The sequence below is a fragment of the Euleptes europaea genome, chromosome 12, assembly GCF_029931775.1.
Source record: "Euleptes europaea isolate rEulEur1 chromosome 12, rEulEur1.hap1, whole genome shotgun sequence".
Lineage (NCBI taxonomy): Eukaryota > Metazoa > Chordata > Lepidosauria > Squamata > Sphaerodactylidae > Euleptes > Euleptes europaea.
Window position 1 is genome coordinate 61,301,063 of NC_079323.1, and position 27,658 is coordinate 61,328,720.

Below are 27,658 nucleotides of genomic sequence, written 5' to 3' on the forward strand. Positions count from 1 at the left end.
TCTGAGGTTCTCTGTTATAAGGCTGCCTCTGATATATGCTAGTGAACTACTATGATATTTTAGGGAGATATCTCCCCAACCAACAATGCTGTGACTGGAGTGAAGGGGAAAATTAGCTTCTACCCAAAAGGACTTTCTCCTCAGCAGCTCATGAAGAAATATTTAAGACAAACAACATTTAACATTCTCGGTATGCTCTCTACTCCTCACCACAATGTGGGCTGAGGCTACATTTTTTCTTTTAAAATACATTATTAAGCAGCCAGTAAGTCCTTCCTCCTCCCCTATCAGCACAGCTATGGACATGTGACTCAGTCCAGCAAAGGAAATCTGCAAACACAGTTGATACCAGTGCAGCTGGAATCATCATACAATCCCTCCTGAGTCCAACATGGAAGTGTTAGATGTACACCAACATAACAAAGTGCTACTATTGCTGCCATCATCACAGATGTGCCATATTAACATAAGTAACATACTCTAATGCTGTTACATCATATAGAGGGCATCCAATTACATATTGACATTATCTACAGTGATACTAATTTGTTTCAGAAGAAGAAATGAAATTAAGTAGCAATTCAATAGCGTCTTGATGAAATTTGTCAACCTGGTATACAAAGACAGAAATACGTATTTTGGGGAAGTGCCAAGGTAGCAAAAGCCATATGGAAGTTCTTGCTCTATAAAAGTAATTAGGAAATATTTCCCCAAATCTAGGAAAAGCAAGGTGTAGTTCATCTGTCCAGATCAGTTGAGCAACATCTCAGTCTAGAAGTGAGCATAGCTTCTAGGAGCTGCAAACCAAAGATTCATCATTCTAATTTCATTAGAAATTGAATTCAGCAAAAAATCAGCACTCTGATGTGAAATTCATGTGAAGGATCTATCACAGTGCACAAAATTTACCTGCCTACTAGATTTCTCCTGAGTTAGTTAATTTAGAGCATGGTTTTATATATTTGTGTACAAAAATAATTTAATATCTTTGAATGGATTGTTTATTTCCATATTGGGCAGGCAACAACATACAATTAAGGCTGTCATTCGATTTTTGTATTTGAGGGAAACATCTTACATTGCTTGACTGGGCATTTGCACTAGGTGTTATGACAATAGATTTTTATTTATACATTTGACTTTGTTCTGCCAACCTTACTATGGCTGAATAGTAATTTATTCTGGATGTAGATTGTTAACAGATTCATTAGGACTATTTCAGGATTAATGGTTTCAATTTGAATAAGGCTATCTTAATTGTACTGAAAGAGAGATTTTCACAGGCACAAATAACCAAATGTTGGTCTCTCTTGAGAGCTGTTGTGTACCCTTAAAAAAAAGTCCCCTAGCTTGCGCCTAATTTTCATTGCTCCAACAAATAAATTGGAACATTGGTGAGTACTAATTTTCAGTTCCAGTGTATTTCAACGATCCCAGTTTCTGTGTTAATATGGCAAGTTAGGGCAATGCATATTACAGCATCAGTAGACATGGTCAATAGCAGATGTTTCATTATAGCATTATAATTATAGCATTATAGCAAAAGCAATTAAGCAACACAAAATGATGGTAGATGGCTCAACATAAATATGTGACAATGGCAAGATGTGAATGATTTTTTAAAACATGAGTATTAATATATGGCATATCATGGAAGAGACCCTCTTCACCTAATACATATAAAGGGTAATTCTCATTTAATGCACTTAAAAATGGCATTTGAAGTAGCCCTCCAAACACATAAAATGGAAATGTAATGACCGGTATATATGATATATGTCTTTTATGTATGATCTGGCGATGTCTGGCCCCGATTAGACACATGACACTGGGAAAAGATGGTAATTATTAATTTCAACATAGTTTTTCATATTTCCTCATGGGATAATTTCAAAAGGCCGTGAAAATTAGACTGAAGTCCAATGGGTGCCACTCTGATATCAGAGTGTGCCATCAGTGCATTATAATTGTTACATATTTGTTTAGGATTTGAATGCTGGATTGCTTCTTTAAAGTTTTTCTTAATGGAAAAACAACAGTAAAGAATGCATTTTGTGTGTGTCCATTAATTTTATTAATGTATAAACTGAGATAGTCTTTTAATCTGTCATAAGGAATCTATCGTTTTGTTTAGGGCTATTCACTGCTCTTTGGTAACTTGATTGATGAACTGGAGATCTGTAGTGGTAACATAGAGCAAGTATATATGACCCAACGAAGATACCATGGGATTAAAAGAAACATGATTAACGTGTGAATATTTTTGAGGTGCCTAAAAGGCTGTGTTGTTTGTGAACACATGAACACATGAAGCTGCTTTATACTGAATCAGACCCTTGGTCCATCAAAGTCAGTATTGTTTACTCAGACCAGCAGTGGCTCTCCAGGGTCTCAGGCAGGGGTCTTTCATATCACCTAACTGCCCAGTCCCTTTAACTGGAGATGCTGGGGATTGAACCTATCACAGAATTACAGAACCTGGGACCTTCCACATGCCAAGCAGATGTTCTACCACTGAGCCACAGCCCCTCCCCTGCTCCAAGCTATGAAGGTGCAATTCACAGCATTTATACTACTTAATATTCCTTACAGAGCAAACTTCCTTGGGCAAATGACACATTTCCCCAGTAATTGGTTCAGCCTTAAATATATACACGGGTGGCAGAATGGGCATGGGAGCTGTACAGATATTGCCCAATGGCAGTTGTCTACCATTGGGTAAATGTGACACTGGAAAGCACTTAAGGCACTACTCATTTTAAGTAAAGATGGTAGAATGAGGCCTACAAGCTGTGCTCACTGACATCATAGAAACTACATGTGTTCAAGGATGGCATGCTGGTATCTCCTGAGAGATGCCTTGCTGTGGATTGTTCAAGGGTGCAGATCTTTGGGGAATATTCAAGACACATGAAGTACCTATTATAATGAATTTCATTGACATAACTTCAGCTGAAAGTCTATTTTTTCCTCTCAGATAGAACATCAGCTGACCTATGTATAACATTCGAAAAATCTCATGGCTTATATTGGTTATAGGTATCAAACTACACAGTTTTCTAAAACAAACTGACTGGTTTTGAAAACCAAAGAGTTTCCCAAGGTATTGCACTTAAAGGGTAATAGCCCATCACAACCATCTCTTATGGACAATGCCACACAAAGAGGGCTTTGCCTTTGACAAGAATCTCCCACAAGTTCTAGCTGTACTGTCCAAATAATCATACATGGTTTTACCATACAGTAATACAAAGGTTAGGATCATTTTGTAAACAGTTTCACAGTATATCAGGAATCATGTTCCAGTTGTACTGCCCTTTGCCCCCAGACCTATGGCTTTTTAGAGTCAGCTAAATAATTGCTTAAGAAAACAGTGAGGTACTCTAAATAGCTGCCAGCCTGGTACATTGAGAAAAAATGGCATGCATTAATTGGGCAGGGTGCCAAACAGATTCTAATAAATTTCTGGCATTAGAATAGAAATGACTTCTTAAAGGTGGGTTTCATTTTTGCATCCTATTATTTCCTAGAATTATGTCTAACCCTATATTAGTTACACACATATGTACATTATTTAGAAGTTATTTACTTCAGTACTTTTGTACATGCTGGGTTTATTACTAAACTGAAAGAAATTACATAAGGCATATGTACACTATCGCACTGAATTGCAGACCTTTGTGCTTGCCTTGGGTCTTAAAGCTGCAATACCCATTTTCTGCAGGCATCTTGTTTAGTTTGAACCTGTTTTGGAATATATAAATGCTGGAGTTAAAGCTCAGGATGTGAATTAACAACACTTACAGTCATTCCATTTGTTTTTGGCCCAGGTTAATAAATGTTTGCCCTTTACCTTAAAAATCAAAAAGCCAAAGAAACCTATAACCTACATATGAGAACACTAATGTCTCCAGTTTAAAAATAGAACAGTGATAAGAGATTACATTGAAAAGTAAGGGATATTGCAGCTTTAATCCAAATCTTTGCTTATCTTATGGGCAGCTAATCATTTCACACCACAATGTTTCTCCTTTTCTATGCTTTTAAGGAGAGATTTATGGATCTCTGCCTGATCATAAGTTTTAAACTTTGGATTCATTTTCTAAGTTGGCCACATCGCCATTCCTTTCTGTTTGTTCTTCAGGAGTCTTGGCCTCCTCTTCGGTATCTGTTTCTGCATGCTGGTCTAATTTGCTGGACACAGACCAAGTAAGGGGTAATTCTGCTCGACTGGCCATCTCTGCCAGTTCTTTGGCACTATAAGATGGTGTGTTGGTTTCATATGTTTCATGAAAGTTATTGTAATCAACTTCATAAAATCCATCCTCTAGTGTGAGAACAGGAGTAAAACGATAACCCCACAGGATCTCACTTGTAACGTAAGAACTTCGGGCTTGGCATGTCATTCCTGTGAAGAGGAAAGAAAAAAAAATTAGAAGCACTGAGGGCTCCCAATGATGTTGCATATCATTACTAACCGTATATAGCTATGGTTGTCAGGCACACTGTGCTAAACAGGTTAAAATATTGCTATACCAAACACCTATGCAAGGATTAGCACTCAAGCCAACTTGGTTTTATCCTTCCCTTTGTTATTATTTAGGGACATTATTTCAAAATCCTATTAACTGCATTTTTCCTCAGCTCAGTTCATTTCAGGTGAAACATCTGAGAACAATTTGTGAATATTTTTGATTCATCACAATGTTATTTTTACTATTAAAATAATGTATGTACATTAAGTCAAAAAATAACACGATACTGCTGAAATGAGAAATGCTGCCATTCCAATTTTACATTACATTACAGTGGAGAAAATGAACACACACACACATGAAGCTGCTTTATACTGAGTCAGACCATTGGTTGCAGTTCTCCAGGATCTCAAGCATCTCATGCTCTTTGCAGACCTTGTTCAGGGTAACCTGGAAAGTTTCTCTTTATGCCTAATGAAAATTTAAAATTATAAATTTATTGGAAAATATATAGTGGGAAAGGGAGTTGACACTTAGCGTTTAAGTTTATGTAGCCTTGGAATAGTATTACAAACAACCTGAGCATTTAAGTAAATGTTTAATCAGATAGAAGTGAGATCTATTTATATTTCTGGAATTAGCTGCTATTAGTATTTATGCAGGGCAGAATTCTGAATATACCATACTCAGACAGGATCTGCCCTTGCTCTTCTGGCTCTATTGACTCATTAGCCCATGCCCTTTTGGAATGCCGCTTTTACGAGGAACTTCGATTGCACTATATTTCCCCCCTTTTAACATACAAATCCAATGCCTCTGTGACTGATATAATGCCTTTTTTTACTAAGCAATAGGGACCCCAAGGCTACATTGTCAGTGGCAAGATTTGTTTCAGTCCTTATATCCCTCCAACACTAGATATATGCTGCTCAAGATCAATTGATCAAGGAGCTTCTAAGGGATAAAAGGAAAGGAAAGGTATTAGTATTTAAAAACATGTTAATTTTAAGTAGCTTCTTTAACCCAAAATTTTGTTTTTTAAATAATATTTTAACATTTTTTGTATGCCTGGAGACTGAAAGTGTTAATGTGGACAGCTCAGTGGCTTGTTCACATGCCAGAATGAGAGAAATTCTCTTCTGAATCAGGTTGACATTGACAGATTACTTCTCCAACAGGAGGCAAAATTTGTCCATATTTTTCAAACTCAGTACCCCAAAGGATTGAATACATCTTGGGATCTATCTTGCTTTATTTAGACACTGTTCCTTTAAATTACCTCCACTAGCAATTGACTATGCAATAAACACCTTCAGCTGTTACGGTATTATTTCTTAGACGTTATTTCTAACTCCTCCACAATGCTTCAGTAGAGAATTTCTCTCATTCTGGTGTGTGAACAAGCCACTGAGCTGTCCATGTGTGAGTATTATATATATATTAATACTTTATGTTATTTAAAATAAATTATATTTATAAAAATGTGCATTAAAATATTTTTAAAAATGATGAAAATGATTTGCTGTTTAAAAAAACATTGCTGTAAAATTATTAAGATTATATATCTAGTAGTAGTCTATATGTTATGTTCCCTTATATAGCCTGGTCTGAGGAAGATTAATAATTGAAACAGGAAGATTACCGGATCCCTGTTGTTTATACTCTTGATACAGATCAAGGGAACCCAGAAACAGCACTATATGTCCAAGAACGCATGCTACATAGCAAGCTGATAGATTGCCCTGGAGGCACCCTCATGAGACTCATGTTATGACCTAAAAAGGACTTTTTTTCTTGGACACCTTTGTACTTTGTATACATGCTGTATATTGTTTCTTATATTTCTGCACTTCATAGTTGATACACTTTATGATATATTGATAACAACGCTCACTTTTTTGCATACTAGTTGTAGTTTTGCTTTTCTGTTGTTAATTGTTCACTCACCTGAAAGCTGGCATATCAGTTTGAGCAGTGAAATAAATGAGAGGGTGTAAGGGTTATATCCTGTCTTTCAGTTCTGCCCTGAATTGCGTCCCTTGAAAATGCTTGAAAGAGCCCATCACAGAGATCTCAACATCTTATCTGTGTGTGTAAAATCTGAGGAGGGCAGGATTTGGGGAGGCAAGACGTGTCAACCAGATATAATGCCATAACGTCCACCCTTCAAAGCAGTCATTTTCTCCAATGGGACAGATCTCTCTCATTTGGAGTTCAGTTGTAATTCTGGGAGATCTCTGGGTCCCACCTGGAGGTTGGTAACCCTAGGCCTGGAAGCAACCTCTGGGTGACATCATACCACTCAACTTGCATGACTTAACTAGGCCTGGCTGCTTGCTATTCTTCAACAGCAGCCACCCAATGAAAGCCAGTGTAGTGTAGCAGTTAGAGCTTCAGAGTAGAGTCTGGGAGACCCAGGTTCAAATTCCCATTTTGCTTTGGAAGCTCACTGGGTGACTTTAGGTTAGTCACATTCTTTCAGCCTAACTTACCTCACAAAGTTGTAGTGCGGATAAAAATAATTCACAGTGGGTAGCCGTGTTAGTCTGTTTGCAGTAGTCAAAAAGGGCAAGAGTCCAGGAGCACCTTAAAGACTACCAGAAAATATTTTTGTTGGTCTTTAAGGTGCTACTGGACTCTTGCCCTTTTTGACTACTGCGGATAAAAAGAAAGAGAGGAGAATTATGTAAGCTGCTTTGGTCTCCACTGTAGAGAAAGGTGGGTTATAAATGAAGTAAATAAATAATAAATATAGCTGAAGATGGGAGGTAGATAAAAAGTAGGTTGGTGAATGGCTGAGAAGGAGAGAATGAGGTAGGGAGGATATTGGGGTTGGCAGGAGGAGGGAAAGAGGAAATATTGTGGGGAGGGGGATTCAGGGGAAATTGAGGTGCCTCTCCAAGTCCTTGAGGGTTCCCTACTATGCAAGTGGGCCTGGCCCAGTGGCCGGCACCACACAAGTGGGCCACAGTTTTCTTAGGTAGAGGCTGCTGGGGGAGGGAAAGCTGAAAACAGAGGGGCAGATAAAGGTAAGCTGGCTGTTGGGTGGGAAGGAGATAGGGTTGCCAACTCCAGGTTAGGAAATACATGGAGATTTGGGTGGTGGAGCCTGGGGAGGGTGGGTTTTGAAGAGGGGAGGAACCTCAGAATGGTATATCATGGACTCCATTATCCAAAGCCACCATTTCCTCCATGGGAACTAGGGTTGCCAGGCTCCAGGTGGGGGCTGGAGATCCCCCAGAATTACTGCTGACAGAGATCAATTCCCTGGCAAAAATGGCTGCTTTGGCGAATGGACTCTATGGATTTACAGTATATACTCGCGTATAAGCCGAGTTTTTCAGCCCAAAAAAAGGGCTGAAAAAGCCGGCCTCGGCTTATACGCGGGTCAATACGGTAGGGTAGGGTAGGGGGGAGGGAGGGAGGAGGAGGGAGGGGAGAACTTACCGCTCCCGCCATTGCTGCCGGGCCCACGCGGTTCCCCCTGGCCAGGAGCGCCCTGGTTGGGGCCTCCTGCGGCCGCTGCAGGGCCACGCCGCCATCGCCGCCGGGCACGCCCGGCTCCTCCCGGCCTGGGAGGGCCTCCTGTGGCCGCTTCAGGGCCGCACCGCCACCCCCGCTGGGCGCGCACGGTTCCCCCCAGCCTGGGAGGGCCTCCTGCGGCTGCTGGAGGGCCGCGCCGCTGCCCCCCCTGGGCGCACGCAGCTCCCCCTGGCCAGGAGTGCCCTGGGGAGCGGCCTAGGAGCAGCCTGCGGGGCCTCCTGGGCTGTGGGGGGCCCCCTGCCGCCGCCGCCTGCCTGCGCACCAGGTAAGCCTGCTGGGGGGGAGGGGTTATAAGCCGACCGGTTTATATGCGGGTGCCTAATTTTTCCCCATTTTTGGGGTGAAATTAGGCACCTCGGCTTATACGCAGGTCGGCTTATACACAGGTATATACGGTATACTTTGTTGAGGTCACTTCCCTCCCCAAACTTTGCCCTCCCAAGGCTCCACCCCCAAATCTCCAGGAATTTCCCAACCTGGAGCTAGCAACCCTAAGTGGGAACATATCTCTGTATTTGGGAGATCTGTTGGGGTTAAGGATGTGCAAAAACAAAACAAGAAATGGTAAACATTGGATATGAGTCCAATGGACTTTAATTTTTTTTTGGGGGGAAACCAGGATATTCCTGAGCCCCATATCAAGAATATCCAGATTCCCCCCAAAATTCAGGTCCATTAAACCCGAATCCAAATTTTATCCCCCCATCTCCCCCTTCCTTCACTTACCTTGAGTCCAGTGGCAGCAGTGGCCAACTCCGAGCCCCGTGCGTAACCCGGAGGGGGTGGAGGTGGCCAGCAGCACCTCTGAGCTCCACCTGAAGCCAAGCATGATCCAAGATCTGCTTTTCGGCCTCCTTTAAACTGCTCCTATTTTTTCAGGAGGAAAAAGCCCGAAAATACCAATAAGGTATTTTTTGGGGGTATTTTCTGGTTCGGCCTTGCCGAGCGCACACCCCTAGTTGTGATTCCAGGAGATCTCCAGGCCCCACCTAGAGGCTGGTAATCCTAGAAGAAGAGAAGGAAGCAGGAAGAAGGGAGAGGCTATGGGGGCTTTTTATGAAAAGGAAAGAGGAAATAGTGAGGGAAGGGAAATGAGATGCCTCCCTCAAGCTGTCTCCTTGCAGGTTCCCACTTGTTATAAAATAATTCAATAAAAACCCATAAATGGAATGTTTTAAAAAAGAGAAAAGGACTGTAAGACTATACCACCATGTATAGGACATTATGTGTTTGTTGAATGTATTATTCCGCTGCCACTGCATTATTTTCTACCGATGTAAAACCATTTTCTGTATTGTATCTGCATTATGAATTTTGTATCTGCATTATGAATTGTGTATCTGCATTATGAATTATGTCCAATATTCTATGCTGGTTGCAGATTTCTATAATCCTAGTTCCAGTAGGTGTAGTGGTTAAGAGCGGTGGTTTGGAGCGGTGGACTCTGATCTGGAGAACCAGGTTTGATTCCTCACTCCTCCACATGAGTGGCGGAGGCTAATCTGGTGAACTGGATTTGTTTCCCCGCTCCTACACACGAAGCCAGCTGGGTGACCTTGGGCAAGTCACTCTCTCTCAGCCTCACCTACCTCACAGGGTGTCTGTTGTGGGGAGGGGAAGGGAAGGTGATTGTAAGCCGGTTTGAGTCTCCCTTAAGTGGTAGAGAAAGTCGGCATATAAAAACTAACTCTTCTTCTTCTTGCTTACTACCTGTCTCATTCTATTGATTGCATTGATTTACTTTGTGTAATCTCAGTGAGAAAGGCAGACTATAAATATAGTAAAGAAATAAATGAATTGTTGATTAGTTTTGAGGAAAGGGGAGTGTGGCAGTGGGTGGTGGATGGGAAGAACCCTATGTCATGTTGTGCTTGTGATATTACTTAGGGTGTGTGAACTTATAAATGGCACCAGAATCTGATTTTTTTGGTTTGGAATAAATCATTTTCCTGAGGCCAGTTTAAATGGGGCTATTGTGTGTGTGTTTAAAAAGCTGACCTCTTGTTTGAGGAGATGCTTACTGCAGTTTTCTTAATGTTTGTTGATTCTCTGCCAAAATGGACCACCCCGCAACCCAGCTCCAAATAGTATTGTTCTTAATAACAATCCAAGCAAGAAATTACATTGTCCCTTTTGGGGGGTGTTTTTATTACAGTTGCCAAAGCACAATTAATTTGGCATGTGTTGATATAAAGTTGGAATTCTCAACCCAGGGCTGAACTTGTTGTCAATTTTTCATTATTCTGACATTATCCTGTCACTGCTATCTGAAAATAACAGGGTTACAAGCTTTAATCAATTCACTGGTGTAGTTCATTGATTAAAACATTATTTGATTAAAAATTCCTCACTGTGATTAAAAAAGGGAACTTCATACAGTATGAAGGGAGATGGCCAATCATTTTTATAGAAGGATCCCAATCTCTTCATTTTTGGATTGTCAGCGAACATTCTGTGGTTGACAACTTCCCTTCATGGCCACGCAGTTAATAGCTAGTGGGTACTCATAAGTAGGCATGTGACATATTTGTGTGCTTATGCATCTGATTTTGCTTAAAGAAACAGCAGAAGGACTCACCTGGCGCTATCTATTGTGACCTGGTGCCCTCACCCAAAATGGAGCCGGTTGCTCCATGACCTGCTGGGCTGCTCCACCCTGCTGACTGCATGGCCGGGCAGTTGTGCTCTGCCCGCCCCTGCCATGTAAACAGTCTGTGGCTGGATGGGGACAGGCCTTGTGCCGCACTCGGTGGCGATTCCTGATGACATTGGTGCACCGGCACACCCTCGCCTTCTGTGCCTATTTAAGGCCACGCAGCACAGCTGCCGGACCTTGTTGTTCCTGGCAGCAGCAGGACCCGCCCTTCCCTCCCTGTGTTCAAAGGTTTATGTTTTTCCTTTTTTCACAGCTTGGCGCTTTTGGGCATCGGGTCGGATCCAATACGGGGAAGATGTGTCTGTGTACCTGCCTTCCTCTTTGATGGGAACCCCCATAAGGGGTTTTGGGTGGAGCTTATAGGGAATGCCCAGCTCGGGGACTGTCGTGGGGCTCCATTCCCTGGTGGCATAGGAACCACTCAGAGATTTATGTCCTAGTGGTACCATAATTATGCCACTCCAGTTGCTGCCCCAACATTTGGGTTGGGGATGTTTACATCAGGTGATAGGGTGGTCACTCGATACTCAGATCCGCCCCTCATTCTTTGCCAAAATACTCCTTGTCTGTTGTAACCAATAAAAGCCTTGTTTTACCCAACACTTTGTGTGCTTTGCATCTGTTCATCATTTTGGGAGAAAACAGGTCTTGCACCTGGGTCCTCAATGTTAGTGTTTGTTTGAAGCTCATGGATATTATGCTTGTAGCACTTTGGGAGACCCTCATTTGTTAATAAGACACAGAAATATTATGAGGTTTTGGATCTCCATTTTATGTTTGGCCAAAATAGTTACTTAGTATTCTCTGAACTTTACTACAGAGATCACTTTAGTTTTTTCCACTGCTTACTGAAATGGGCTGATTATCATAAAATGAAAATTACCTTTGTCATATGAAGGGAGGAGAAGAGAATTTAACTGTCAGCAGTGAATAGACAATTAGCAGACTTCAGAGAGGCAGTAGGACAGTTAAGACATTGTTGCAAGAGAATAAGTGGAAATGATGGATAGATCAAACTATAATAAGCATATGGTGAAACTGAACAACAAATTACCACAAGATGCTAATGTGCAATGTGCTGAGATTAAGTCAACAGAGCCATTTTCATAGCTCTTCTTAGGCTGATGGATACAGTTTTCTATACTTTTGCTTGCAAAGAATAAAAATCTAACATACTCTAGTTACAAAAAGATTGTTAATTTCAGTTTTGTTTGCCTAAAAATGATTAGCAACTCTTGTGAATTTTTTGTTTTTATAACAGCATCTTAGGTTCACGAGCTTAGAAAAATTATGTTGAGCACATTAGTGGGAAACCAGACACCAAAATAAGTGATAGTTTCTTGTTGATTAATTTCATACCGCATACAATTTGTGTAAGTTGGTTAACAATTCTGGAAAGGAAGAAGTAATCTTGCAAGTTCAGCACATTTCTAGAAAACTCATAAAGGACAATGATGGATAATTTCTCATATTCCCCTGAGCTTCTCTGGGAGATCTAATAGGAGCCCCTTCTGTCCTTCTTCCATATATGACCACAAGGTTATAGTGGCATGTAATATTAAGTACCTAAGGACACAGAACAATTTTGATCCTGTAATCTTGGTGCATGTTCATTGTTGGGCCATGACTGAAGGTAAGACTGAAGTAATGATGTTAAACTGTGCTGGGGTGATGGATAAGAGCACTAACATTGAAGGGGCTTGTGATTCAGATTTGTACAAATGGAGTGCTTTTGGATCCACTATTGTACTGTGAAGGTGGTAAGGAGCACTATTCACCAACTCTGCTTGGTGAGAAGATGTGGTCATTTTAAAAATATTTCCATAATTTGTCCTTTCATGAATAGGGTTGCCAACCTTGAGGTACTAACTGGAGATCTCCTGCTATTACAATTGATCTCCCGCCGATAGAGATCAGATCACCTGGAGAAAATGGTCGCTTTGGCTATTGGACTCTATGGCATTGAGGTCCCTCACCTCCCCAAACCCTGCCCTCCTCAGGCTCCACCCCAAAAACCTCCCACCAGTGGCGAAGAGGGACCTGGCAACCCTATTCATGAACTTCAAGGCCTAGGCTACTGTAATGTGTTGCCTGTGGAACTGGTAATAAGCTTTGGCTGCTGCCCAGTGTGGCGGCCTCTGCATCATGATGGGGGTGGGTCACTGTGGAGCTCTTTTCTCCTGGAAATCATAAAAAGAAAGGTCTGAGGATTTTAGAAGCACATTAAGATATTTTCATTTGGGTTGGCTTTCCTAGGCTGGAGTTATACATGCTTGGGAAAACGTAATTTTTTTTGTATATAGCTATTTATTATTTACAAAAAATAATTGCTTTTATTTGGAGTGTCAAATAAATGAACCCCCGGTTGCTGCAGAACAGAGATCTAAATAAATCAAGTATTAACACAGCATACGCAGTGCACCAGGAACATTGCTGCATGAGTTGATGGAAATGTAAAGGAAATGGATATGCAAGGAATGGTTTCAAATGATGAACTATATGAAGATATAATAATCTTGGCATTTGTCAGCTAGATTGTTAGAGCTTGGCATTCTGTAAATGCATTCGCGTACATTCTCATTCTCTCTCTCACACACATCCTTGGTCAACACTTTCTTATAAAATTGATTTTTTCCCCCTTGTAAAACAAAATGTTTGTCCTCCTTAATAAAAATTGGTTAAATAGTATCCCAGTATACCAATTTAATGAACATCCAAGAAGGTTTTGATAATGGGGACACAGACTCTACATATTTATATATAGCATCTTGTACCTAAAGATTGTCATGTGGTAGAAATGTTTATGCAAGTCCATAAGTAAACAAGAAGCTTGTCCTCAGAAGTGCGTGTGTGCATGCACTTACAAGCACATGTCGGGGTGGCTTCTTCATGCCTGTGTGTTAATCTTTGCAACACCCACACTTTGTTCCAAGTATGTGGAATTTAACAACTTGAAAATTGTTCATTTTCAGTAATCTGGAAATATATAACAGTTTCTTAAACTAAGAGAGGAGACAGTGTCATTGAAGTTGAGCCAGTTATGTAGGTGTAAGATGATTAATGTGGATGTGCTGTAGGAGGAAAAGGAATACTATACTTTTTTTAAAAAAGGATTGTATTCCTAACACATTTAATCTCTTCCAGAAAGGTGGGGTGTTCTTATTAGAAAAGTATTACCAACAATAAATCTAAAGCTTAATTCATTTTCACATTACAGTCTGGGAACCTATTTACATTAGGGAAAATAAAAATGGTAGCCAACAATTACCACACCAGGATGAAAGAAGTATAGACATTTGTACTTGTTTTGCAAAACTGCATATCTGTGGAGAGACTATATAGCTGTGAAGATTTCTCATAATGTGTAGATGAGAGCCACATAGAAATAATGACTTTTTCTTGATTATAGATGATTGTGCACAAATTCTAGCTATCTTCCACCCAAGCTAGGAAGATGGAACCTGCCCGATTTATATTAGTTTTGCAAGCACTAATGGGGAACATTTGAAATCCTAGAATTTGGAATCCTGAATGGTGTTAGGCAAATTATTCTTTTACATTTTAAAATGCTATTTTCTTCAATATATATTTTTTCGTTAAGCTTTACTTTAGAGGATTTTCAGTGTTGATGAATGCAAACCTGGGAGGTGTATATTTTCTAAGAACTGGAGCTGCCCTTTCTTGTGTTTGAGGAAATTGTTGTTTAAAAAAATATTTTGCCAGAACTTGCAGTGGATGAAAGATGGCTTTTGATTTTCCAAAAAAATCAGGGGCATTCTTCAAAAACTGTCCCAAATATAAAATAATTTTTCCAAAAATAAAAAATAAAAATATAAGATTAATATAGCTACAAATAGATTATAAAACTGTGAACCAGATGACTTTCATGTCATATTACCTAAAACCTTTTTCTCAACTGAAATGAGATTTCTTTTCTGATCCAACTTTGAGTTATATGCATTTCATATTCACAGACATCTGAGTGGTATAAATGGTTATTAGATGTGCTAGAACTCAAGAGATTGTGTGTATTAAATTATGTTAATTGGAAATACTTTTAAACAATTTTTCTTTTGTTTTGGGCAAATTTAATGGAACTTTAGCGTATGTTGTTATGTGTCAGGAAAAGCTTTGAACCAAGTTCCTGTCACAATCACACAGAATTTACTTTCTTGCTATGTCTTTTACAGCACTTTTTTTCACCATCTACAATAAAAGCTACTTGAAAGGAGTTGTCAAACCAAATAGGTTCTGCTCACCTTTGAAATGTGCTTGAAGTAAATAGCACAACCTAATAACTTTGTGAAGAAAACAATAGTCAAAGGTTGTAGCTCAGTGGTGGAGTAGCTGCTTTGCATGTACAAGGCCCAGCTGCAGCATCTCTAATTAGAAGGACCAGGTAGTAGGTGATATGAAAGACTCAAGATCCTGGAGAGCCACTGCCAGTCCGAATAGTCAACACTGACCTTGAAAGACCACTGACCTGACACAGTATAAGACAAGCCCATTGGTAAATATAAGCTTCCTGAACTGGGAAAATAGCAACTTCCTGAGGCTATTTTAAGTCAGAAAAAGGGAGGAGGCTTAAGCCCCTTATGCCTGTATGCCATGGCCCCAATATGAATTAGGTGTACATGCACCTGGGAATTATGAGCACAGAGCATGTCTACTCAATAGGACTGGGATGGATATGTAGGGGACATGATGACTTTGTAAATGTGTGAGTTGGCCTTGTTACCTTAATATGTTTGGTGAAATACTTTGGAATTAGTTGTTGTTACAGAAATGCATTTTAATTAACACGTTTATATGCCAAATATTAGAATTATACAAGTGGGGGACCAGCAAGGACTTGCAGGGGGCATCTCATTTCCCCTTCCCCACTATTTTCTTTTCCCCTTCCTCGAAAGCCCCCACAGCCTCTTCTCCTTTCCTGCGTCCTTCTCGCCTTCCTATCAACCAGCCAACCTACCTTTATCTGCCACCCAATCTTCATCTTCCTTTCCTTTTCTTCCCCCTGGCAACCTCTACCTGGGAAACCCATGGCCCAGTTGTGTAATGCCAGATGCTGGGCCGGGTCCAGTTGTGCAATGGAGAACCCACAAGGACTTGCAATAGGGGACCTCATTTCCCCATGCATCCCCTCCCTTACATTATTTCCTCTTTTCCTCCTCCTGGCATATGTCTCCATATCCTCACTATTATGTAGCATGGGCGATACACGAGGCAAGAGGCAGAGCTGATACAACATTGCTTTATTGTGATAACAGCTAACTAACTCAGTGCGCATCGTGCTTATATGCTCGCTTAGCCCCGCAGGCCACGCACACCCCAGTACCCTATTGGGCTGCTATAGCCATTGCAGCCAATGAGAACACACAAGCACTCGAGTCTGTGATTGGACAGCTACAGTCTTCAACCAATACGAACACGCAGCTCAGGAGCCTGGAGAAACTCCAAGCTCAGTATAGATGTTGCTTTCCGCTGCATACATAACACCCCTCCCCCCTAAGCTGGAGCAACTGCTCCATAAGCAATGTCCTGCGGTTGCCTGCCTCAGCACATGTAGTCTTGCAAGTATGGCATCTGGACCGTGCCCGCTGTGAGTGGCGCGGGACCGATATCAGGGGAGAAGCATCCAGCACGGTGTCTCCCGGAACCTCTGGGGTTTCCCATAGGTCTGGTTGCTCTGGAATGCCCTGTTGATCTTATACAACTTCCACGGTGCACCCACCTCCTGCTGCCTCGGTTGGCCCCTCGGGTTTGCTGCCCGACAGCGCCGGAGGGGTGGCTGGTTCGGCTTCCGTGGCCATGTGTGGTGGGGGTGCATCTGTGATCAGCACTGCAGCTGATCAATGTGGCACCACAGGATTCGCCCATCTGGGGTGGACACCCTGTACGAGACCGGGCCAGTGACTTCCCTAACCGTGGCGGACACCCATGCCGGGCCAGCGCCGTAGTTACATGCGTAGACCGGCTCCTCCAGTTCCAGGACTCTGGGGGCTGTGGCTGCCTCATGGCTGGGGGCCCCACTAGAGGTTAAGTCCAGGTGCAGCCGGTCTAGGAGCGAACTCAGGCGGCGGCCCATGAGGACCTCTGCTGGGCTGCGGCCGGTGGCGGCGCATGGGGTAATGTGCTGGGTCAGGAGGAAGTTGGCTAACCTCACTTCCCACTACCCATGGATAAGCCGTCCCAGCGCATCCTTTGTGGTGTGAACCATTCTCTCTGCTTGCCCGTTCGTGGAGGGGTGGAAAGGGACCGAAGTAACGTGCCTTACCAGGTTCTGTGTCATGAAGTCCTGGAATTCGGCAGTCGTGAACTGTACGCCGTTATCCGAGATGACGATGTCCGGCAAGCCGTGTGTTGCAAAGATTTCCCGCAATGCCCTTACTACGACCCGTGCAGTCATGGACATGACGGGGACGACCTCCAGCCATTTGGAGTAAGCATCCACCACCACCAGGAATGTCCTCCCCTGGAAGGGCCCCATGAAGTCGATGTGGATGCGGAACCACGGGGCATGTGGGGTCTCCCAGCGCTGGACCAGGGCGTGAGGCATCTCGGGCCGGGATTCCTGGCATACCTGGCAGTGCTTGACCCATTCCTCGATTTCCGCATCGATGCCTGGCCACCACACGTAGCTCCGCGCGAGCGCCTTACTCCGGACAATCCTGGGGTGGCATATGTGGAGGTTCTCTAGGACCCGGACACATAGCTTACAACTCGGCTTCCCCATAGCAGGCAGCCCTTGTGCACCGACAGTTCGTGCTGGCGGGCTGTGAAGGGCGCAAATTCGGTGGCTGGTTGCTCAGCCGGCCACCCCCTCCCCACCCAGTTGAGATCATGGCTGATGACCCGGTCCCTGGCCGAGTGGGAAGCGATGTCAGACGCATACAGCGGCGGCTCCGGGAGGGACTTGATGAGTAGGATGCCGTGGGTGGGCGCAGGATCGGAGTCCTGAACAGGAACCGGGAGGCAGCTGAGGGCATCAGCGTGCCCTATGCTGCGACCTGGCCGGTGGATGAGCTCGAAGGAGTAGGCATTCAGGAAGATAGACCACCGAAGCATGCGGGGGGACAGGATCTGAGGCATCTGGCGATCCGGCACAAACAGGCCCAGCAGAGGCTTGTGGTCGGTCACGATGGCAAAGGGCCGACCGTAAACGTAGTCATGGAACTTCTTCATGCCTGCGACAACAGCCAAGGCCTCCTTGTCGATCTGAGCGTAGTTCCACTTGGCCGGAGACAGGGTCCAGGAGTAGAAAGCTATCGGGGCTTCTCGGCCACTCGTGACTGAAGACAGCACCGATGCTGTAAGGCAATGCATCGCAGGTCAGGACCACAGACCTCTGCTCATTGAAATGGACGAGCAAGCTGGAAGAGGAGAGCAGGCCCTTGGCAGCGTTGAACACGCTCTGTTGTTGCAGCCCCAGCACCAGAGGGCAGGCTTGTCCAGGAGATGGTGTAGCGGCTCCACCACGGATGCCTTGTTCGGCAAGAAGGTGTGGTAGAAATTCAAAAGTCCCAAGAACGCCTGGAGCTCCTGCTTGGACTGAGGAGGCAGAGCGTCCTGGATCGTTTAGATCTTGGACGGGGTTGGGTGGATTCCTGCGGCATCAATGAGGTAGCCCAGGAACTCCACTTGTGGCAGGCCCAGCTGGCACTTCTCCCGCTTCACGGTGAGTCCCGCATCCTGGAAACGGCCCAGGACGTGGCGGACATGCTCCAGCCGTTCACCCTCCAATGCCCCGGCCACCAGGATGTCATCAAAATAGGGAATAACCCCCGGCAGTCCCTTGAGCAGGTCCTCCATGAGATTCTGGAAAATCCCTGGGGCCATGCTGACCCCGAACTGCAGCCACTTCACCCAGAACGCGCCCCAGTGTGTCACAATCATCTGGGCGTCTGCTGCAGTCGCATCGACTGGGAGTTGCTGGTACGCCTGGGTGAGGGAGAGCTTATCAAAGACCTTGCCCCCAGCGAAGGAAGCCAGGAGATGGCTCACAACGGGCACAGGGTACGAGTGGTGCTGCAGAGCCTTGTTGATGGTGAACTTATAGTCCGCGCAAATCCGCACATCCCAATCGGTTTAAGTGGGGTGACGATCGGAGTCTCCCACTTCACGTTTGGGATGGGCTCCAGGACCCCCTGAGCAATTAGGTGATCCAGCTCCGCATCAATCTTATCCTTGAGGGCAAAGGGGACCTGCCGGGGCTTCAGGCAAACTGGGGTAGCGGTGGGGTTGAGGGGGAGCGAGATAGGTGGGCCCTTGTAGCGGCCCAGCGAGGCGTTCCACACATCCTCAAAGTCCTTCCGGACCACCTCAAGTTGTGAGAGGTCCGTGCTGTGGACGCTGCCCATGAAAAACCCCCAAGGTGGGGAACCACTCCATCCCCAGCAGGCTAGCACGTTGACCCTCCACGATGAGCAGGCGGAGGTCCCTGGTAAATTGCTTGTACTGGACGCAGACAGTTGCGACGCCCCGCACTGGAACCCAACGCCTCTGGAAGTCGGTCAGGAAGAGGTTGCACTTCTGAAGCAGCGGCGTCTCACCCTTCGAGCACAGGTGTGTGATGGTGTCTGCTGACATGATGGAGAATGCCGACCTGGAGTCGATCTCCATCTCACAAGGTGAGCCCTGGATGCGGACGGTCACCCAAACTTTCTCGACGGCATGGAGTTCGGTTGGCTTCTCCCCCCGGGCACGGCGCCGGGGCTTCCACCGGCAACCATTGGTGTGGATGGTGGACAGCGAGTTGGTTGGACGAGCGGTGCCATCGTGCTTCGCAGGAAAATTCAAATTCCCCCCTCTCCGTGTTGAGCGGCAAACCTTGGCAATGTGGCCGACTTTCCCACATCCTCTGAAGGTCGTGTCACGGAAACGGCACGAATGTCTACCATGTGGGTTGCCGCAGCTTGCACACGGCTTCCCAGTCGAGGACCTCGGTCGGGGCCCCCTGGTGGACATCTTGTGAGCATTCTCCATCTCCTCCTCGCCATCGTCCTTATGGTGGACAGGGACAGCTGCACGGGGGGGCGTAATGACCACCGGGGCTGCATGACGGGGGACCTTCTTGGCGGCCTCGGCTGCCATGGCGTCCTCCAAAGCCACTGCGAAAGTGAGGGCCTTCTTAGCAATCAACTGCCGCCTGGTCTTCTCGTCCCGGAGTCCAATAACCAGCTGGTCTCGGATTCTATCCTCGAGGTCTGGGAACCCGCACCCTCGGGTGGCCTGGCGGAGCGTCGACACGTGGGCCCTTGCTGGCACATCTGGAACACGTTGCTCTTGGCGAGTAGGGATGGTTGCGGGGTGAAGTGGGCCGTCAGCGCGGTCATAATGTTGTCGAACGTGGCCACGTCCAACTGCACGGGGGCCAGGAGGCCCTGGGTAACCTCAAACGTGGGCAGGCCGCAGCTGCTGAGGAGGGTCGCCCGCTTCTTGTCGGCATCCGTGATGTCGTTGGCCGCCATGAAGAATTTCAGGCTCATGGCGTAAGACTCCCAATTCTCTGGAGCGGAGGGGTTGAACGCCTTGAACTTGCCTGGGGCAGCCATCGCATCTAGCTCTGTGATTCCCCCCGTGTATCAGTAGGGATTCAGCTGATGAACCGGGCTGCTTACCGGTCCCAAGTGATTCCAGCTGGGATGGGCTGGGTTGCCTACCAGCGCCTACATCCCATCCTCGTCACCACTATTATGTAGCATGGGCGATACACGAGGCAGGAGGCAGAATTGGTACAACATTGCTTTATTGTGATAACAGCTAACTAACTCAGTGTGCATCGTGCTTATGTGCTCACTTAGCCCCGCAGGCCACACACACCCCAGTACCCTATTGGGCAGCTATAGCTGTTGCAGCCAATGAGAACACACAAGCACTCGAGTCTGTGATTGGACAGCTACAGTCTTCAACCAATACAAACGTGCAGCTCAGGAGCCTGGAGAAACTCCAAGCTCAGTATAGATGTTGCTTTCCGCTGCATGCATAACACTCATCTTTCCCTTCTTCCTTCTCTTCTTCCCACCAATTAACCAACTTGCATTTTATCTGCTCCCCATGATCAGCTATATTTATTATTTATTTACTTTGTTTATACCTTACCCTTTTCCACAATGGGAACCCAAAACAGGTTACATGATTATCCTCTCCATTTTATCCTCTCAAGGACCCTGCGAGGTAAGTTAGGCTGAGAATATTTGACTGGAACAAGGTCACCCAGTGAGTTTTCATGGCAGGGTAGGGATTTAAACCTGGGTCTCCCAGTTCCTTGCCTGAAAATCTAAATACTTCATCACATTGGTTGAGTGGCTGAGGTTGAGCAAGCAGCTGAGCCTGGGTGATTCATGCAAGTCACGTTGTAGCAAATTGCCCTGTGACTACTGCTGGTCCTGGCCCCAAGGCTATAACAGCTCTGGAAAGGCCCCTGCTCTTTCCTGACAGAAACCAAGGCCACTGAGGGCAATCATTTCTTAAAGCTGCAGGTATTACTTCTGTCATTTTGGAGAGTTTTAATCCCCCAATGTATATATATTTAGATTTCAGACCTGGGGCTTTTCTCAAGTTTGCAGAAAGATCTGTCTTGTCTGTCCTTGCCCCAATTTCTGGATTTAAGTATCCACAGATGGGGGCCATATTGAGAATTGGATATACTGATCAGTTTCTTTGGAGATGGCATTCCCCCTTTTCAGAATCCTTTTGTATCAACAAATATTGATTGTATTAGTATAAGTAGTAAACTCTTTACAAATGGCAATTTGTCTTGGTAATTGGCTACTGGAAATTGATCTTTCAATTTGATCTTTTAATTTGAGCTTGTGTGCTGTTTATTGTATTCCAGCTGTATCTATTGTACAGCATAGGTTTGTTGTTTAGACGATAACCTCCAGGTATTAGCTGGAGATCTCCTGCTATTACAACTGATCTCCAGCCGATAGAGACTAGTTCACCTGGAGAAAATGGCCACTTTGGCAATTGGCATTGAAGTCTCTCCCCTTCCCAAACCCTGCCCTCCTCAGGCTCTACTCCTAAAACCTCCTGTCGGTGACGAAGAGGGACCTAGCAACCCTAATCAGAAACATAAATGAAATTACAAACAGATTTAGATGATTAGCTATAAAGAAGTCAAAATATCAATACAGCTTTTTTATTAGAAAAATTTCCTGCAGGCTCATGTTCATGCAAACACCTTCCTTATACTTTGTATCAGTAATAGGTCTGTAAATGGTCAAAGTATGAGGTTCAAACTGTGGATTTGCTGAAAGTGAGATGTGAGTGTCGTGAGCTCATGAGTCATGTGGGTCCAGTAACTTTAGAATGGAGATGAAATTGCATGGAAGAAGGGATGAGTAGACACCACTAAGAAAATGTGCCATAATGTGATATATGAAATTGGCAGGTATATAGTGGAGTTGATTGTTTGGGGAGGCTCTCAAGTTCTAATAAAGTGTGAGCATGTGATTTCCTAACGCCTAAGAAATACTAATTTTGAGTTATTGCTAGACAAGGATTAAAGAAGGAAGTATTTAGATCCTATTTACAAAAGTCTCGTTTATTTGCTTTGGTCCAAGGATAAATAATTATATCAATAAAACCTACATGAGCAGCTGTGGCTCAGTGGCAGAGCATCTGCTTAGCATACAGAAGGTCCCAGGTTCAATCCCCGGCATCTCCAGTTAAAGGGACTAGGTAAGTAGGTGATGTGAAAGACCTCTGCCTGAGACCCTGGAGATCCGCTGCCGGTATGAGTAGGCAATACTGACTTTGATGGATCAAGGGTCTGATTCAGTGTAAGGCAGCTTCATGTGTTCATGCGGAGCATGAGGCCTGGTCACTTTGCTAGGTGTATTCTTTAAAATACTCATGTGAATTTAACAAATGAGCTTTCGAACAGGAGCACTGCTTGGTTGCATCTCTGACTGAGTAAAAACTTGGTGGAATGCCCAATATGCCAATTTCTTGGACCAGTCACCCTCTCTGACACACTTTCTGGCTGTGGGCCTTTATGCAGTGGAATACATTATGTAAAGCTGCATTCTTAGTAAGGAGGCAAGTAAACCTCACTGAACTCAGAACCAGGCAGCAAGGATAGATAACTGGGGATAACTGTTTGGGGATAACTGGGTGGGGCATTTCCTTGCATGGACTCCATCCTGTACAACAAACAGATCCTGTTCAGTGTTCCAGATGCACAGGGATGAGCTGCTAGTCTCTTTACACTGCTTTGCAAGTGTGTTATATAACTGGAACACAGGCTATTGAAACTGTAAACTCATTTTTATACATGTCTTTTCAGTGCTGTGAACCATAGAATCATAGAGTTGGAAGGGACCACCAGGGTCATCTAGTCCAACCCCCTGCCCAATGCAGGAAATTAACAACTACCTCCCCCCCACATCCCCAGTGACCCCAACCCTCCCCCCACCATGCAGGATCCCACAATCAAAGCACTCCCGGCAGATAGCCATCCAGCTTCTGTTTAAAGACCTCCAAAGACGGGGACTCCACCACCCTCTGGGGCAGTGCATTCCACCATCGAACAGCCCTCACTGTCAGGAAGTTCTTCCTAATGTTTAGGTGGAATCACTTTTCTCTTAGTTTAAACCCATTTCTCCGTGTCCTAGTCTCTGAAGCAACAGAGAACAAGCTAGTTCCCTCATCAACATGACATCCCTTCAAATATTTAAACATGGCTATCATGTCTCCCCTCAACCTTCTCTTCTCCAAACTAAACAAACCCAACTCCCTAAGTCTCTCCTCATAGGGCATGGATTCCAGACCTTTGACCATTCTGGTCGCCCTCCTCTGGGCACGCTCCAACTTGTCAACATCCTTCTTAAACTGTGGAGCCCAAAACTGGACACAGTATTCCAAGTGAGGTCTGACCAATGCAGAATACAGTGGTAGCATTACTTCCCTTGATCTAGACGCAATACTGCTATTGATGCAGCCCAGAATTGCATTGGCCTTCTTAGCTGCCATATCACACTTGACTCATGTTCAGTTTGTGGTCCACTAAGACTCCCAGATCTCTTTCACATGTACTGTTGTCAAGCCAACTCTCTCCCATCCTGTACCTGTGCCTTATGTTGTTTCTGCCTAGGTGAAGTACCTTACACTTCTCCCTATTGAAATCCATTTTATTATTTATGGCCCAGCTCTCCAATCTATCGAGGTCATTTTGAACTCTGACCCTATCCTCCGGGGTATTAACTAGCCCTCCTAACTTGGTGTCATCTGCAAATTTGATTAGCATGCTCTCCATCCCACCATTCAAGTCATTTATAAAAATATTAAATAGTACCGGTCCCAGGACAGACCCCTGTGGCACCCCACTGGTCACTCCTCTCCAGGATGAAGTTGTGCCATTAATGAGCACCCTTTGGGTTTGGTTTGTCAACCAATTCCCAATCCACCTAACAGTAGCAGTGTCCAGCCCACATTTTACTAGCTTTGTTTCAAGAAGATAATGGGAGACTTTATCAAAGGCTTTACTGAAATCAAGGTACACTACATCTACAGCATTCCCTTCATCTACCATACTTGTCACTCTTTCAAAAAAAGATATGAGATTAGTTTGGCATGACCTGTTTTTGAGAAACCCATGTTGACTGTCAGTGATCACGGCATTTCTTTCTAAGTGCTTACAGACCGTCTGTTTAACTATCTGTTCTAGTATTTTACCTGGTATTGATGTCAGGCTGACTGGGTGATAATTGTTTGGGATTTCTCCCCCCCCTTTTAAATATGGGGACCACATTTGCCCTCCTCCAGTCTGCTGGAACTTCTCCTGTTCTCCATGAATTCTCAAACATTATTGCCAGGAGTTCTGAAATCACTTCAGCCAGTTCTTTTTAACAACCCTATTTTACACTATCCTCCTTGTCTTTTTGCTTCGATACTTCAAAACAAGTTGCAGAGTGCCATTTAAAACCTACTCCCTCTCATTTCCTTTAATCTGTGTGCATTCCTATTCAAATTGTTCTGAGAGTTAACACCAGTTTATTGAGGACTCAAGTCTGTATGAGACCCAGCAAGGAACTCTTTCCATGTTATCATTCTAATTGATTGAAATCATCAGAACCATTTCTGAACTCTGCATTTACAAACTCTTTAATGTTTTTTAATTCCTTCCAACATTTGGAAAACAACATGCAGTCACAATATAGCAGTCTTGATGGGCCATGCATGCTCTGCCTTGATAGGTTTAAGGTATTTCTTGAATACCTCTCCTTTTATTATGAACACACCTGGGCTTCGCCATTGTTATCCTGTGCTCTGCCTTTATGCATTTTTAATGAAATGCACTTCTTTTGTACCCAATGCAATGTTGATGTTTTTATTCAGAAAAAAACCAACCGTTTGCAGTGGCCCTATTTTTGCATTTCTGGCCATCAGCATATTCTAGACTGGTGTCTTTCTCCATGACTTTGGTCATATTGTTTTTTTGTTCATGCTTATCAATGTATGTATTTCTCTGATACAATCTGCAGGTTGCATTGCTAATTCAACCTAGCATGTTTGGGATGGGGGTGGAGAGTTATATCACTTTTCCTGAGGTTGGAAGATGTCAATCTGAAAAAAAATCTCTTTCTCATTCACTGTGCTTGGCCAGTGTTCTTTTGATGCCATGTGATGGACAAGAAGGATATATATTTGATGTGGCAGTCAAAAACGTGCTGTCTGTCTCACAGTTGAAAGAGGTCAAGTTATATCATCTTTTGTAGGCTTGCAGACAACCTCCTCCTCACTTTAGTGCTTTCTATTATCTTAAGGTTAGTTGTGTCCATCTAATCCATCCCTCCTGTTTAAAAACAGGACTGTCTACTTGTTGATTTCTTTCTCAAGCATCAGCCAACACAATATAGAAGACAGTGTGCTACAAGCAAAGGGGCAGCATGTATACTGAAAGTTCAATAGTCATGTTAGCCGATGTACAGTTTTATTGGTTCGCCTAGTTCTGTACTGTCTTTTCAAACTAGCAGCGGCTATCCAAATTGTTTAGTCAGACTCTTTCCTAGCCTGGCTACCTCAGATCCTTTGACTTGCAGATGCTGAAGATTACAGAATTTAGGGATTTCTTTAGCTATGAAATAAATACACAAGTGTGAAAATATCAGTAAACATGGCATTCTATTTGAAAACAGATTAAAACAAAAAGTAATTATTGAATTGACACAAGCAGATGATTAAACATAGCATGCTTTAAATTCCACAATTAATAACACAGTGTATTCCTGTTGCAAATATTTTCTAACTTTTGTGATAAAAAAGATAAATTAAAGGCATTGTTTCCCACTGGTGAAATAATTTATTATTATTAATTATTAATAATTATTAATAATTTAGCATACCACAGCAGTTCTCAGAAGTATGAGACAGACTTCCCAGGAAAGTGCAGTCACCGGTCGATGCTCGATCAGTTCCCTACTCTCTCCTATAATGTGTCCTTATCAGGCAATGAACCAGAGCATCCAGTTGTGATGTGTGCACCTTAGGAAGAACCGAGAACCCTATTTTACACTATCTCTTGCTTCAATACTTCAAAGCAAGTTGCATAGTGCCATTTAAAACCGACTCCCTCTCATTTCCTTTAATCTGTGTGCATTCCTAATCAAATGGTTCTGAGAGTTAACTCCTGCCTCTTATGTTTGGAAGGTTTGTATTTGGTGAGATCCACTGTGACAAATTTAAGACCTCCCCTCCCCCCGCCCGGTTTAGTCCCTCACACTTGAACTTTATTTTCCCTTGTTATATTATCTACTTTAATCATAGCAATCTCTTTTTAAAACTAAAATGTTTACATTACAGAAAAGGTGAAAATGAGAAAAATTACCTGTTGCCTCCACCATTCCTTCTAGGATTACAACTATTTCTAATTCCTCTTTGGGCAGCTGGGCTTTAGAAATCTCCCAGAAAGGACTCTGTTGGTTTATTTCATGGCTGATAATCAGTGGTGAAACCAAAAAAAGACGATCATCCCCTGTGTAATAACCTACATTGATATCTGTCTGGTTGAGTGGTATAAATTCCCCCTCCTTTGTCTGTTTAGACTTGATCAATTTGGCTCGTATTGATGCCTCCACAATGTGAGAATTCCTGAGGTCCCCAACTCGGAACATCAGACATAGCTTTCCATCTCGCATGGAAATGACAGCATTGGTAGAAAACACCAGAGTTTCTGCCCTCTTCTTGGGCTGGGATATTTTCACAAACATGCAGCCAACCATGAAGGCATTAACAATAGATCCTAAGACAGACTGAACTAGAAGCAGAATAATTCCTTCAGGACACTTGTCTGTGATGACCCGGTAACCATATCCAATGGTGGTTTCTGTCTCTATGGAGAATAAAAAGGCTGAAACAAACCCATTGAGGTTATTGACACATGGGGTCCATTCCATATCCCCTATATGTTCCATGTCTCCTCGGATGTAAGCAATTAGCCACCAGATGAATCCAAAGAACAGCCAAGTCACAGTGTAAACCAAGACAAAAATGAAAAGGTTGAATCTCCACTTGAGGTCCACCAAAGTAGTGAAGATATCAGTCAGATAACGATAAGTCTCTCTTACGTTTCCATGATGGACATTGCATTTTCCATCTTTCCTCACATACCTCTGGATTTTTCTCTTGGTATATTCTTTGTTTAAATGCTTTGGCAGATCCTCTCTGGCTTGTTTGGGCAACTTAGGTGGATGAATTGTAACAGGGCTCTCCACGTCCTGCTCCATTGAGTCTCCCTCCAGCACATGAGCTGACATTAAAGAAAAGAATAACATAAATATAGATATACTTGCAGAAGATTGGCTAAACCAGCACCTTTAACACCCGCTGTATTGGCTGCATGCAACAACAAATGTTATTCTCAGTCATATTCGTGCATCAGTAACAAAGGTTTGGATCCAACCAGCCTTTTTACTAGTGAAGAAGTTCCCTGTGACTTCCAAAAAGGCTATAATGGATCATGGGACCTACAAAGACAAAA

At 43.9% G+C, this 27,658-nt stretch overlaps 1 protein-coding gene across 1 annotated transcript; it reads right to left on the reverse strand.

The window, feature by feature from the left end:
• Positions 1-4,082: 4,082 nt before the first annotated feature.
• On the reverse strand, positions 4,083-27,434 carry KCNJ6 (potassium inwardly rectifying channel subfamily J member 6). Its single transcript, XM_056858223.1, has 2 exons — positions 26,507-27,434; positions 4,083-4,408 (listed from the first exon to the last, which is right to left on the reverse strand). The coding sequence occupies exons 1-2, from the start codon at positions 27,432-27,434 to the stop codon at positions 4,083-4,085; spliced, it is 1,254 nt and encodes a 417-aa protein (XP_056714201.1).
• Positions 27,435-27,658: the final 224 nt, after the last annotated feature.

Excerpts from the sequence above, each read along its gene's own strand:
- KCNJ6 (XM_056858223.1), bottom strand. The coding sequence starts at position 27,434 with ATGTCAGCTCATGTGCTGGAGGGAGACTCAATGGAGCAGGACGTGGAG. Across the intron at positions 4,409-26,506 it reads AGGAATGGTGGAGGCAACAG|GAATGACATGCCAAGCCCGA; the intron begins GTAATTTTTCTC and ends TCCTCTTCACAG.